The 14,169-nt window shown below is 47.8% G+C and overlaps 1 protein-coding gene across 1 annotated transcript; it reads left to right on the plus strand.

Moving 5' to 3' along the window:
• The first annotated feature begins 313 nt into the window (after window positions 1–313).
• RHBDD2 (rhomboid domain containing 2) lies at window positions 314–12,497 on the plus strand. The gene is given in 5 exon segments (XM_038539147.1): window positions 314–572; window positions 2,576–2,983; window positions 8,877–9,027; window positions 11,557–11,713; window positions 11,715–12,497. Coding segments are annotated over 5 exon segments (1,101 nt in total). The 5' UTR covers window positions 314–385; the 3' UTR covers window positions 11,913–12,497.
• Window positions 12,498–14,169: the final 1,672 nt, after the last annotated feature.

Genomic DNA, 14,169 nt, shown 5'->3' on the forward strand with positions numbered 1-14,169 from the left:
GGGGAAAAGCACAGATAAGGCAGGTGCGTGCGTGTGTGTGCGTGTGTGTGAAAGGGCTCTGTAAACCGCAAGACACAATAATCATTCGCTATCTGGAGCGGAGATGAAATCCAAACCCGCGCAACGCAAGCGGTGCGAGCGCGGCACCTGTGCGCGGTCCTAGCGTTGCACGCCAGAGGGCGCTGCTCCGACTCCCCGCTGCCCGCGCGCGAAGGGGGCGGGGGGGGAGGCTGGCCGGCGCGACCGGATTGGGCAGCTCGGCGCAGGGCGGGGCCTCGAGGAGGCGGGGCTTCCGGCAGCCTCCGCCGCTGTTGCCAAGGGAGACAGCCGCAGGGAAGCGGAAGGAGCCGAGGGCCGGCCGGCGCCGAGGCGGGGCGCGGGAGCGATGGCGGCCATGGCTGCCTCGGAGCCCGCGTGTCGGAGCTGGTCCTTGTGTCCCGAGGTGCCATCCGCCACCTTCTTCACCGCGCTGCTCTCTCTGCTGGTGTCCGGGCCCCGCCTGTTCCTGCTGCAGCCGCCCCTGGCGCCCTCGGGGCTCTCGCTGCGGTCCGAGGCCCTGCGCAACTGGCAAGGTGAGCAGGGGCGGGGCCGGGCCGCGGGGCCAGCCCTCTTCCTCCCACCTCGCCTGGGCCTGGGCTCGGGCCTCGCGTCCAGCCGCTCGGCGCGGAGGACCACCCCCGGCCCTGCGTCTTTGTCGGTCCGGAGCCCATCTTCGTCATCACTGTAGTCCTTCCCTACCCGCCTCCGTCCCTTTCCCGGCGCCACCTGGCCGCATCCATGCGCTAGCAAACCGTCTTCGTTCGCCCGAGCCCGCTCCCCGGGAGGATCCTTCCTCCCGTGTCCCCGCCGAGTACACACCGACGTCAGCTGGAGGGCCTAACCACCACTCCCCACTGGGAAAAAAAATGTTTCTGCCTCATGCAACACTTGAGCATCATCTGTGGCCACCCATAGAAGCGACCTGGCCTCTTTGGGGTTTAGAATTTCCTCTACTTCCTCGTGTGCATCTTAACCCTGACTCCGATTCCCAACTCCCGGGGGGAGGAGGCATCTTATGCCTTGGGAAAGGTGTTTGTGTAATCTAGGTGAGAAATTTTGCAGATCCGTTGTACAAACATCTGCTTATGAGAGACATTTCTAATCTCTTGTCTCTCTTCCCCCTTCTTTTCTGGGGAGGAAAATGGGAAAACTGGATAGCTTTTGTTGTTTTGCAAAGCACCCCTCAAGGAGCGTTAATCTCTATCCCATGACGTGGGCTTTATTATCCTCCATTATTTAGGTGTAACAGGCTTAATGTGGGGGAGTCGCAGAGCTATCAAGTCATGCAATTGAGACAGCAACAGGTTTCTCAATTGTGTGATGTTTTGGAACTGGAGCCTTGGGGGTGTCTAATACCCAAACCCTATAGAGTTGCTTCTAGAATCTTCACATTTATCCTGGGAATTTCAGTTTGTACTTGGAACAGTTTCAACAAATAATCAAGTATTCTTGAGATGATGCCGCCTTACAGAGATGGCCTGAGGTATATGGTTCATAGCCTGCCTCCCTGCTCAAATGGAAAAAAACTATTCCCCCCACCCTAGATACGTAGAGCACATCCTCGATAGACAAATGCAAAATGTCAGCATCAGGTTGAACTCCCCTTTTTTCCCATTTAGTTCACAGCTTCTCTGGATGTGGGGCTCATGGGCATGTGAATATTTGACACATAAGAGACCTTTAAAGGCCTCAGACATGATCCTGCTACTTGACAATGAAGAAAAAACTGAAGCTGGCAGGCCCATGACTGGACTGAACTCAGCCAGCCTGGATGTGGCAGAGCCAAGATTCCACTCCTTCGACCCCAGGGTTCACTATTACTGCCACTTCACCAGCCCCCTCCTTCATTTTAATGTTTTGGCAGGGACATGAGAATACATAAGAGATAACTGCTTTTAGAAAAATAGGAGTGAGGTTCTTTGCTCTGTTGTTGCGCATAAAGCATCGCTCTACCCCTAATATTGTATAAACACTCTCAAGGAAGACTTCTGAATTCTCTATATTATTAGTGATAGTTTTATAATCTTTGTAGGTGCAAAATAATTCATGGTCCCTTTTCTCTTCCTCTGAACAGCCACTATGGAAGGAGAGGTCAGGATTACAGCCGAGGAGACTGGCACACAGAGTGTTAAGTGACACCCATTCAGTCCACCCTGAAGCTGTTACAATTAATTAACCCTCAAACTGCCCGGTGAGATAGGTCAGTATTCAAACCTAAAAAAAAGGGATCATAAAGCACATTACAGATTCGATCATCTCATGCTAAAAAGTGTTTTGTTTTGTTTTGTTTTTTTCCCACATGGAAGCTTGTCACAGACTTGCTCCAGGTCTGGGAAAGAGCAAAGATTGGATGTTCACACCTCTACTTTGAGTCTTGGGTCCTTCAGGGTTGCCTCCCACTGCCTATTGTGGCTCGTGGCTGATTCTCACTGGCACTTGACAGCCAGCTACTCCCCCTTCCTGAGGTGGGTTGTAACCTGGCTTTCTGTCCTTAGAGCCACCAACTGCCAAGCCTCTAACCCTGCTCCCTCTGCAGTTTACAGGCTGGTGACGTACATCTTTGTCTATGAGAATCCAATATCCCTGCTCTGCGGTGCTATCATCATCTGGCGCTTTGCTGGCAATTTCGAGAGAACCGTGGGCACCGTCCGCCACTGCTTCTTCACCGTGATCTTCGCCATCTTCTCTGCTATCATCTTCCTATCATTTGAAGCTGTGTCATCACTGTCAAAGCTAGGGGAGGTGGAGGATGCCAGAGGTTTCACCCCAGTGGCTTTCGCCATGCTGGGAGTCAACTCTGTCCGCTCTCGGATGAGGAGGGCCCTGGTCTTTGGCATGGTTGTACCCTCAATGCTGGTGCCGTGGCTCTTGCTGTGCGCCTCCTGGCTCATTCCCCAGACCTCCTTCCTCAGTAATGTCTGTGGACTTGGAATTGGGCTAGCATGTATCCTTCCTAGAAAGGAACTGTAGGGTGGTGACAGGCGGAAGAGTGAACCAAGTCGGAGGGCCTGGGGTGGGGTCCTAGATAGAGCCATGGCCTCATATGTAAGTAATCTAGATTCTAGTGTCAGCTTTGAAAACCATGTGGTCTTGGATGGGTCACTTCCCTTCTCTAGTCCAGAATATCCCCATCTGGAAAATATCAACATAGTAGCTATCTCCTCATGCCAGCTTAGCACTGCCAGTTTGAAATATTCTGATTTGGGTTTTTTTTTCCCTTGTAAACTGAGGCATAAACCTACATTTGGCTAATTCTGATAAGAGGTTTCACCAGAAGAATCTGAAATACCCATGAGCTAGAGATGTTCCATGAAAGGAATAGGAAACAGGTTTGTTTGGTTTTGGTTTCATTTGGTTTAGTCTTTTTGTCAGAAAAAAACTTTTTTAAGGATGGGCTCTTATGGGTCGCTAAAAACTTAGGATAACCCTCACGTCCCTTGTATAAATATTGTGGCAATGGCTGGGATGGGGAGATTCTAAAATATAATGTGGGTTACTTTATTTTAATTATTAAAAAAAAATTTTTTTTAATTTATCTCTGTGCCCAACATGAGGCTTGTACTCACAAACCCAAGATCAAGAGTAGCATGCTCTACCGAATGAACCAGCCAGGCGCCCCAATGTGGGTTAGTTTTTTTAAGTATCAACATTGGTAGTGTTGGAGGTTGCATAAGGTACATTCCTAAAATCTCTTTCCATCTGTAATTCTGTGAGCTATTAGGTAGGTAGTATGCAAATATGCATTGATTGCATCGTTCATCTTATTTTAAAATTTTAATTTTGCTAATTTTGAACCTTTTTTTCTAATATGAAAATCTAAAGCTATGAACTCCCCTCTATGCACTACTTTAGCTGCATCCTACACATTTTGATGTTGTGTTTTCATTTTCAATTAGTCAAAAGTATTTTCTAATTTTCCTTGGGATTTATTCTCTGATCCAAGAGTTATTTACAAATGAGTTTCTTAATTTCTAAATTTTTGGTGGTTTTTCAGATTTCTTTTTGTTGATGATTTCTAATTTCATGTGGTCAGAGAACATTCTTTTAAAGATTATAGTCCTTTTAATTTGTTTTCTGGCCCAGCATTTGATAGATCTTGGTGAATGTTCTAGTGTACTTATTAAAAAGAATGAGCATTCTGCAGTTGATGGGTATAGTGTTCAGTGTATGTCAATTAGGTCAAGGTGTTGATGTTGTCCTAGATTTCTGTGCAGTTACACTTGTTCTATCAATTACTGAAAAGGGACTATTGAAATCTCCAACTAAAATTGTAGATTTGTCTATTTTTTCATTTCAATTCTTGTCAGTTTTTGCTTCAAGTATTTTGAAGCTCTATTACTGGATGCATCCACATTTAGGATTGTTATGTCATTTTAATGAAGTCACCTTATATCATTGTGAAATGGACCATTTTAATCTTTTGTAATATTCTTTGTTCTAAAGTTTTTGTTGCCTGATATTACTGTATAGTCATTCCTGCTTTCTTTCTTAAAATTAGGATTACATGGTATATATTTTTCTATCTTTATATTTTTAACATGTTTGTGTCCTTATATTTAAAACACATTTATTGTAGATAGTATATAGTTGGTTCTCCGTTATAACCATCTCTGCCTTTTAAGTGGCATGTTTAGCTCATATGCATTTATTTTTATTTTTATTTTTTTTTAAAGAATCAACAGGGCTCTTTTCTTTTTTTTTTTCTTTTTTTTTTAATTTATTTATGATAGTCACAGAGAGAGAGAGAGAGGCAGAGAGACAGGCAGAGGGAGAAGCAGGCTCCATGCACCGGGAGCCCGATGTGGGATTCGATCCCGGGTCTCCAGGATCGCGCCCTGGGCCAAAGGCAGGCGCTAAACCGCTGCGCCACCCAGGGATCCCGCTCATATGCATTTAGTATAATTATTGATATAGTTGAGGTTAAGTCTGCCTGCTTCTCTGTTTCCTCTTTGTCCCAGATGTTCTTCGTTCCCTTTTTCCTCTTTTCCTGACTTCAATTGAGTACTTCAGTATTTTTTAAAGATTTATTTATTTATTTGAGGTGGGGAGGGACAGAATGAAAGGGAGACCACACGACGCTTGATCTCACAATCTGAGCTAAAACCAAGAGTCAGATGTTTAACCGACTGAGCTACCCAGGCGCCTCTTGAGTATTTCATTTTTTAAAGATAGGCTTTTATGTGTTTGCTCTATTTGCTGTTAACTATACCTCTTTGTCTTATTTTTTAGTGGTTGCTCTAGAGTTTACAATATACATTTTTAGTTTATCGTAGACTACTTTTGAATAATATACCACTTAGTATAGGTCTGTGATTGGTAGGTAGTATGCAAATATGCATTGATTGCATAGTTCGTTTAGTATATTGCATAGAGTTTAGTATATAATTTAAGAATCTTACAGAAGTGTATTTCTGTTTTTCTTCTTCCCATCCTTTGTATTATGGTCCTACATTTTATTTGTGCTGCTGTCATACGTGTTATAAACCTCACAATACATTACTGTTACTTTTGTTTTAAACAGTCAATGATCTATTTCTTAATTTAAAAAAGCAATATTTATCCACATATTTACCATTTCTAATTCTCTTCATTCTTTTTTTCTTTTTTAAGATTTTATTTATTTATTTGAGAGAGAGCAAGAAAGTGAGAGAGAACATAAGCAGGGAGAGGGGCAGAGGGAGAAGCAGACTCCCCATTGATCAGGGAGCCCAACACAGGGCTAAATCCCAGAACCCTGAGATCATGACCTGAGCCGAAGGCAGTCACTTAACCAACTGAGCCACCGAGGCATCTCTCTGATTCTCTTCATTCTTTTGTATGGATTCAGGTTTCCATCTGGTATCATATTCCTCTTGCCTGAAGAACCTCCCTTAACATTTCTTTTTTTAATTATTTATTTATTTATTTTTTAAGATTTATTTATTTATTCAGAGAGAGAGAGAGAGAAAGGCAGAGACACAGGCAGAGGGAGAAGCAGGCTCCATGCAGGAAGCCTGACGTGGGACTCGATCCTGGGTCTCCAGGATCACACCCCAGGCTGCAGGAGGCGCCAAACTGCTGCGCCACCGGGGCTGCCCTCCCTTAACATTTCTTGTACAGTAGGTACATGGGTGACAAATTCTCTTGGCTTTTAATTCTCTGAAAATGCCTTTATTTCACTAAATACAGAATGCTGGCCTTTCTGATCTTTCACTTTTAAAGATATCATTGCATTACTTCTGGTTGGTATTGTTTTCTCCGGAGAAATCAGTAACCATTTTTATTGTTTTCCATATATAACTTGTTTTTCTCTGGCTCCTTTTACAGTTCTTTATTGTTGGTTTTGAGCTATTTAATTATGATGTGCCTTTGTGGTGATTTTCTTTGAGTTGACCTTGCTTAGAGTTGATCATTGGATCTTGGATCTGTGAGTTTAGAGTTTTTATCAAGTCTAGAAAAGTTAGCATCACTCAGTCTCCACATATTTTTTTCTATCCAATTTTCTCCTCTCCCTCTAGGGTACCTATTACACATATGTTAGACTACTTAGTATTGCTCAGTGGGTCCCTGAGGCTCCATATATTTTCTGATTGTTTAGTTTTTTTCCACTCCATTTCAGTTTAGATAGCTTCTGTTGCATTGCTTTTAAGTTCAGTGATCTCTTTTTCTTCAATACGAACTGGGCTGTGAAACCCATACACTTAGTTTTTTATTTCTCATGTTGTATATTTCAGCTCAGGAGGTTCTTTTTTTTTTTTTTTTTTTTTTTTTCTTGTAGTTTTCGTTTCTGTATTGGGATTCTTTATCTGTTCCTTCATTGTGTTTGTGTTTTCCTTTAAATCCTTCTTATACTTATGGTAGCTATTTTAAAATTTTTTATGGTAGCTGTTTTAGTATATATGCTGTTGAAGCAAGCACTATAGTAGCTGTTTTAAAATACTTGTCTGTGAATACCATCTTCTCTTTCATTTCTGGATCTGTTTTTAACTGATTTTCCCGCTTAGTATGGACCTGTTTTCTTCTTCACATGTCTTGTAAAATTTTAGTTTACACTAGATACTGCAAATGCTGCGTTATTGAGGGCTGGGTTGGCTGGGTTTTTTTTGTTGTTGTTGTTGTTTTCTTTTAACAAGTGTTGATTTTTTTGTGTGATAGGCAGTTCATTTACTTGTCAAGGCATTACCTTTTTGGAGGTCTCCTCTGAATGCCCTGAGTGTTCAGTGAGGTCTCCACCCTGTCTAGTTAGAACTCGAGCATGGCCCTGCCCTGTGTAGGCTCCAGGAGTTGTTAGACTTACAGATCTCTGATAGTTACTATTCCCTCAGTAGCTTAGTAGCTGCTCTTTGCCAGGCATGAGTAGTCTCAGCCTGATTGTATGCACATGAGTAGTCAATTAAAGACTCGGAGAACCCCAGGTACATTTCTGGAGTCCTTCCCTAACCAGCTCCCACCTCTCCATTACTCTGACCTGCAAATCTCACGCATTTTTTTCCTCTCTCTGTGTTTTCTCTGTCTCGCCAGCTCAGCAAAACATTTCATACTCCACTTGGATTCCCTTTTCAATGTTGTAGTTTGGCAAGTGCCTCCGGGCCAAAAGCCAGCTCTATCTTAAGGCTCACTTCATTTGTTTCCCTTGTCTTAGGTATCACAGCCTGGCAGACAGTGTTTGCTATCCAAAGTCTGAAGACAGTTGTGTAAAATATTGTGTCCTGGCTTACATTTATCTACAGTGGAAGGGCTAGTCTGGTAACTATGACTTTGTCAAAGTCAGAAGCAGACAGATTGTTAAGGTCATTCTGAAGGCATCAGCTGGGACAACTTTTCACTTCCTCACAGCATTCGTTATCATTAGAAATCAGTCTTTGGAAATAATACTGCCCTTCCTGAGAGAATACAGAAACATGCAGGGGTATTTTGGGTTATTACAGTGAGTAGGTGCTACTGCCACTTGGTGGCAGGTGGCTGAAGATGCCAGATGTCCTATAATGAGTGGAACAGCCTAGCCCAGCAAAGAATTTTCTTGCTCAAATTGGCAGTAGAATTCCAGTGAAGAACCTCAAGGAACAGTTCCCTGTGCTTTCTTGCAGCCTTCTCTCCACCACCACCTTCTTCCAGCTGCTGCTCACAATTTAGGGTTCCATGTGCACATCACTTCCTTGGGAAAGCCTTCTTGATCTCTCTTCACTAGGTTAGGGTCCCCAGCCTGGTCTTCCAGAGATAAGCTTTTGCTTATCACCAGTTGTTTTACTTATTCGTTGTCTGGCATTCATTCCTTAGTTCCTGGTGTATAACAAGGGATCAATAAGTATTTGTTGAACGGACGGATAGATGGATGGATGGATGGACAGACAAAAGCTGAATCTTTATGGCTGCCTAGGCAGTAGTGGGTTGACACAGGTCAGATGATCAGCGTGCCATCAAATCACTTAGTGGGGGAAGTGCTGCCAAAGAGGCACACATGAAGCTCACTTGGTCGCATTGAGGCATAATGCCTTCTGTTTGGGGACAAACAGACAAGATGTCAGTCCCTCCAGAGGATATCGAGACAGCCTCCTGCCTCCCCCACTGCAGAGACAGAAGCATGTGCTGGTGTGACAGATTGTAGGAGTTAGGGGCCTCAGGATGGACAGGTTAGCATGGGGCAAGTGAGGTGTCACCTACCCTCAAGGGCTGGGCCCTGTTCCCTCCAAAGTGCAGGGGCTAGGAACCCAACCCTTGGCTCTGCCTGAGCTTCAGCTTATGGTAGAATGAGTGCTAATTCCCCTGTAGAATAAATGCGGGACCCTCTATTCCACGGGGAAGTGTTCGGCCCTCCTGCTTTGAGCTGCCTCCAATTTTACTTAATATGCCAACCTCAGATGGCCTCACCTACTGCTATTCCCTCGACCTCTCAGAGCGAGTAGCACTGAAGCTCGACCAGAAGTTCCCCTTCAGCCTGATGAGGAGGATTTCAGTGTTCAAGTACATCTCAGGCTCTTCCGCGGAAAGAAGAGCAGCCCACGGCCGGAAGTAAGTCACAGAACTCCTAATGCTTATTCTTGAAGCAGTTTCAGGGCCCGTAGACAGTGTGATTGGTCCAGTATGGTGGGAAAAAGGAATCGGGTGTGGATGGTCCTGACCACAGAGGTTCCATGCACAAATGTCTTCCGAGCAATCTAGAGTCTGCCCGGCAGTGGTGTCTAAAGTAAGGACTGAGCCAAAATGGGAAAGGGAAGGCCCCTGAGTGACTTGGGACAAACCATGGGAGGAGGTGGCCCTGTAGATGTCACTGGACCTCGGCACTAAGAACCACCCGGCACGGGTCCCCCTGGGCTTGGGCGTGCACCACTGGTAAGAAGCAGACAGTCCACACAACTGACAAGGTGGCTTGGATGTGAAACAGCCCAGGACCTGAGGGGTAGAGCTTTCTCGGCTGCCCAGCAAGAGTCAGGTAAGTTTTCAGGTCTTCCAGTCCAGGTTCACCTTCCATGGAAGGCGGTAGGCAAGTCTCATGTAGCCTCACTCCATCCTATCAGAGAGGAGGACAGGAGTCTTTCTAGGTAACACAGAGGCAGGGGGCCCTGGGTAGAACTAGGGACTCTTCTTCCAGGTCCTTTTCGCCCCCTTTCTACTCTTCCCCACCGTGGCCTCTTGTGTCCTTCCCTGGGCACATCCATGCCAAGACTTCACCACTTAGGAGATTTTCTCTCCTTCATTGGTCCTCCTAGAAGAAAGGACTCACGTGAAGTTCAGGTGCTTTGCCAGTGGCCCTTTCCTACCTCCAGCTATGGAATCAGTTCTGTGCTCCATGCTGGCCTGGATGCAGGGTTTCAGTTGAATTGGAAGCTGCTGTTTGTATTTATTTCAGGAGGCAGCTGCCCCCAGCCTTCACCGGCTCAGGACCCTTTGACCACATCTTAGGTCTCCTTTGACATTGGGGTGAGGGTGTTGGAAGGGTGCTGGGAAAAACAGAAATGGACACTCATCCAGTTTCATGCAAACAATATGTGGGAGACTTGAACTTTTTAGTTAGGTGTCTTGTGACTTTTAGGCTTTTAATTGTTCTCATAGACTCAACAGGGGCTTAAGGGATCCTGGGGTACAAACTTGCACCTTGTGAATGAGCCCCTTCTTGGACAGCTGGGGGTGGTCACCTGGCCTCAACTTACACCTCCCTCCAGGCTGGGGTCTCATCTCCCAGGCAGCCCCTGACAAGAAAGTTCTTCCACACTGAACGGCAGCTGCCTTGCTGTAACTGGGGACACTTGGTGCCAGGGCTGATTCCGTTTCACCATGACAGATCTGGGTCAGGGAGATGGCGACCCTTCAGGTCCTTCCATGTTCCTCACATGGCGTGGTATATGATCCCTCATTATCTTGGCATGCTTTGGCCTCCCAGAACAGAACATGATGTTTCAGCTGGCCTGACAACGGGGCACAGGCATTACAACACATATGTTTGTTTTGGCAGTTACACAGTGGTCTGGATGCTTCGGCCTCCCAGAAGCTCTTAATGAGCTTCTCATAGTCCAGATCCTCTACATTTTTAAGAATCACAGAAGAAGTGAGATACTAATGTTAAGTGCTTTGTTTTTTACTTAAGCAGCTGATTTAGTGGGGTTTTTTCTTTTTTTAAGATTTATTTATTTGAGAGAAAGAGACAGGGAGAGAATATGAGGGGCAGGACAGGGAGAGAGAATCTCCAGCAGACTCCCCACTGAGTGCAGAGCCCAACATGGAGCTCAATCTCAGCTCTGAGGTCACGACCTGAACCAAAACCAAGAGTCAGACGCTCAACTGACCGAGCCCTCCAGGTGCCCCCTTAAGCTGCTGATTTATAAAGTCAGGTTTTACTTGAAACGTGTATGGATTTGGCCCAGTTGCCTGACACAAACATCAGTGGTATTGGCGGCCATTCTCCATATCTGAAACTCTGCACAAAAGTTCAGAGGATAAAACCCTCAGGCTGTGTCCATTTGTGATCCCAGCCACACGTGTCCATGGTGGTATTTCACCTCCACACGGGCAGCTCCACACATCCGGCTTGTCAGTTCCTGTTGGTCGGCACCCTGAACTATGAGTCTTTGTCCCCAGAACCACAGGTGGAAAACCTCACAACAGACAAGGCCCAGCCCCAAGCCCCATGTCACCCCCTTCAAGCCCTCCCTCCCACAGAAGTTGGTCCCTTCCCTTTGGGTAGAATGACAGAGCCGGCCACGGACACAGTCACAGCTTCCATCGGGTCCCATCTCCATCTGAGTGGCAGACTGCTACAAGTGGTTACACCCCAGGTGGCCTTAGTCACAGACCCCATGGCTCTTCGTCCTACAGGCTTACTGCAGGCCTGTGAGTGGGCCCTTCCCTCTCGGAGCATGTTTTCTGTCGGGTTAAGCTTAACCTCTCTCCTCACTTGGTGCTTAGAGATAGTTACAGAAAATGTCCAAAGCAGGTTGTCCTGCAAAGTGGTACGGTGACCCCAAGCTTTCCTCATGTCCAGTGACGGCTAGGGGCCTGGGCATTACCAGCTGAATGACCATTTTCTCTCTTGTTCTGTTCCAGGCTGAACCCTGTGCCCGGCTCCTACCCCACACAGAGTGGCCACCCTCACCTGTCCCCGAACCACCCTGTCGCCCAGATGCAGCACACCAGCGGCCAGAAACTAGCCTCCTGGCCAGCTTGTGCTCCTGGGCACATGCCAAGCCTGCCTCCATACCAGCCCTGCCTCCGGCCTGTGTTACGTACAGAACCACTTTGGCACAACCCCTAACTCTGGTGTCTACCCAGCTTCCGCGGGTGCCTCCCTCGGGGTCCAGCCTCCCGCCCCCCTCAACTGCCCCGGCACAGTGTATTCTGGGGCCCTGGCCACCCCAGTGGCTGCAGGCTCCAAGGAGTGCTCAAGGGTCCTGATACCCTGATGGAGAATTTCTAGGGAAGTTATCTCACATCTTGGCTTTCTGAAGAAGGTCCTCTCTGAGCTAAGATTTTTCTTGACAGATTATTTATCGAACACCTCTATGTGCCAGGCTCTATGTCAAGTATTTTGATAGAGATCCCTATTTCCATCCCGTCAACCCCCATCACATCTTTGTGAAGTGCAGTTTACTGTCCCTGGTTTACAGACACAGAGGGCAAGCCGCTCTGTGGTGACATTAAGTCATGTAGTTCTGTCTTGGCTTAGCCAGACTTCTTGGCTCAGGCTCAGGGCTGTGCCACCTGCTACCCTGCATCCCGGAGAAGGGCCCACCAGTGGCTGCCAGGAGATTGTTCTAGCCTGGCCTTCCCTTCCCGTCTCTGTGTGTGGTGCCTTGGTTCTGGTGTCCGTGTGTTTGTGTCTGTTTTTCGGGAGCTCTCGGCCTGTGTAATGTCGCTTCCCTATGGTGACCCTCCTCACCCGGCCTTCTGCTGGAGAAGGGTGATGTGGGCCACTGTGAACTGCAGCAGCATGCTGGTGGATCCATAGCGTGGATTACCTTTGTATAAAGAAACAGCCTCCAACCTGACCATGGTGTGTGGTGTCTTTGTGGCCTGGCCGGGGCAGCGACGGTGGGGTGCAATGGCGATGAGTAGATCAGGCTGAACCAGGCAGAGGACCTCTACCCAGTGGAGATCTGACACGGGGCCAGGGGGTGCTGAGTGGCAAAGGTGCTGGAATAGCTGAAGGGGGAAATGGGATGTTTGGACAACCCTGGGATGGGCAACAGCAGGGTGCCGCTGCTACCCCTAGAGAGCACTCCAAGCTGGGAGCACACGAGGAGGCTTCCTGGCACAACCTCATCCCAGGGGTGACGTGGGCACTGTCAGTACTGGCATCCGAAGCTAGAGGTGCTGAGAAGAGGGCTGGCCCCTCTGCCACTTGTCTGATCTACCTTGGGGGCTTCCCATGGACCAGATCATCCAGAACCCACTGGCAAGCGAGCCCAAGAAACAGTCTGCAGGGTCAGCCCCTCCGATGCAGGTCAGGATGAGGATGGGGATGTACCTGAGCCCGCAGGTGCCAGTCGGGCCTGAGAACCATGGTTTCTTTTCTTTTTTTTTTTTTTTTTTTTAGAACCATGGTTTCTGATCAGCCAGCCCTTGGCTGGAGCTCCCTGAAGTAGTCAAGAACATGCCAACTGGCACGTGTTTTCACAGACCTTACAATGTGTGATCATCATTTATTCCAGGAGCTGGATGGCCGACTCTGGGCTGGTTTTCAACAGGTCCTGGGTATCAGAGGTGGATGAGACACCAGAAGCACCAGCCCAGTAGGGGCCGGGCAGTGACTGGCACATGCCTGGGTGGCCTGCCCTGGGTGAGGGGCAGATAGTGAAGCAGGATTCTCTGACCAAGGAATTGGGTGCCCCAACAGCAGCTGAGACAACTGTCTAGTCCCAGCGAGTCTGGCAGAGCCTGGCAGGGCCTCTTTCTCTGGGCACGGGTCCCACAGTGTCACTCGGTGAGTACAGGCTGCTGTGTGTCTCTTCAACGTTTTCCCAGTCCCAGGCCTGTATCCAGAAGCGGATGAGAGGACCACCTGCTCCCCTCATGACAGGGTCACATCCCCTGTGTCTAGCCTTCCTGCGTGGACTGGCTGGCTGGCTGTCACTAGGGAGGCCATGGGCTGTGAGCACAGTCAGGCTGAGGGTCCCATCATGGCTGGGAGGGGCCTCAGAGGTCATTCAGTGCAACCATCTCCACCCCTGCTTTTTTCTTGTGGGGTTCCAGGGAGGCAATGGCTCTGCATCCATAGCTGCTCTGATGCTGGTGCCTCCAAGTCCGCACGCGTTCCCTGGAACTTTCCTTGGTCTGGCTGCAGTGCACAATTAGCAGCCTAGAGCCAAGGCAGAGGAAGGTGTTTCCCCTACAATAAACGATAAGCATGATCAATTTTCAGGGCCTAGGGGAGTATCCCAAGCCCCTGCCCCATGTACCTGTTGAATCTGCCATCAGTGCACCCAGTGTCCACGAACACAGCATGTGCTGAGAGGCTCGGACTGGGACTGAGACTCAAATGAAGGTGAGCCCCGCAGAGTGCATGGGGCTGGTGCTCAATAAATATTTGCTGAATGGATAAATAAGCAGGTGATCCCTACCCTTGGGCAGCTCTGAGGTGGGAGGGATGGCCAAACACAGTCTTGAAATTCAACAGTCTTCAGGCTCTCGTTGGAGGCCCCCAGACCCAGTCTGGAGAGC

Source organism: Canis lupus, chromosome 6 (assembly GCF_011100685.1).
Source record: "Canis lupus familiaris isolate Mischka breed German Shepherd chromosome 6, alternate assembly UU_Cfam_GSD_1.0, whole genome shotgun sequence".
Taxonomy (NCBI): Eukaryota; Metazoa; Chordata; class Mammalia; order Carnivora; family Canidae; genus Canis; species Canis lupus.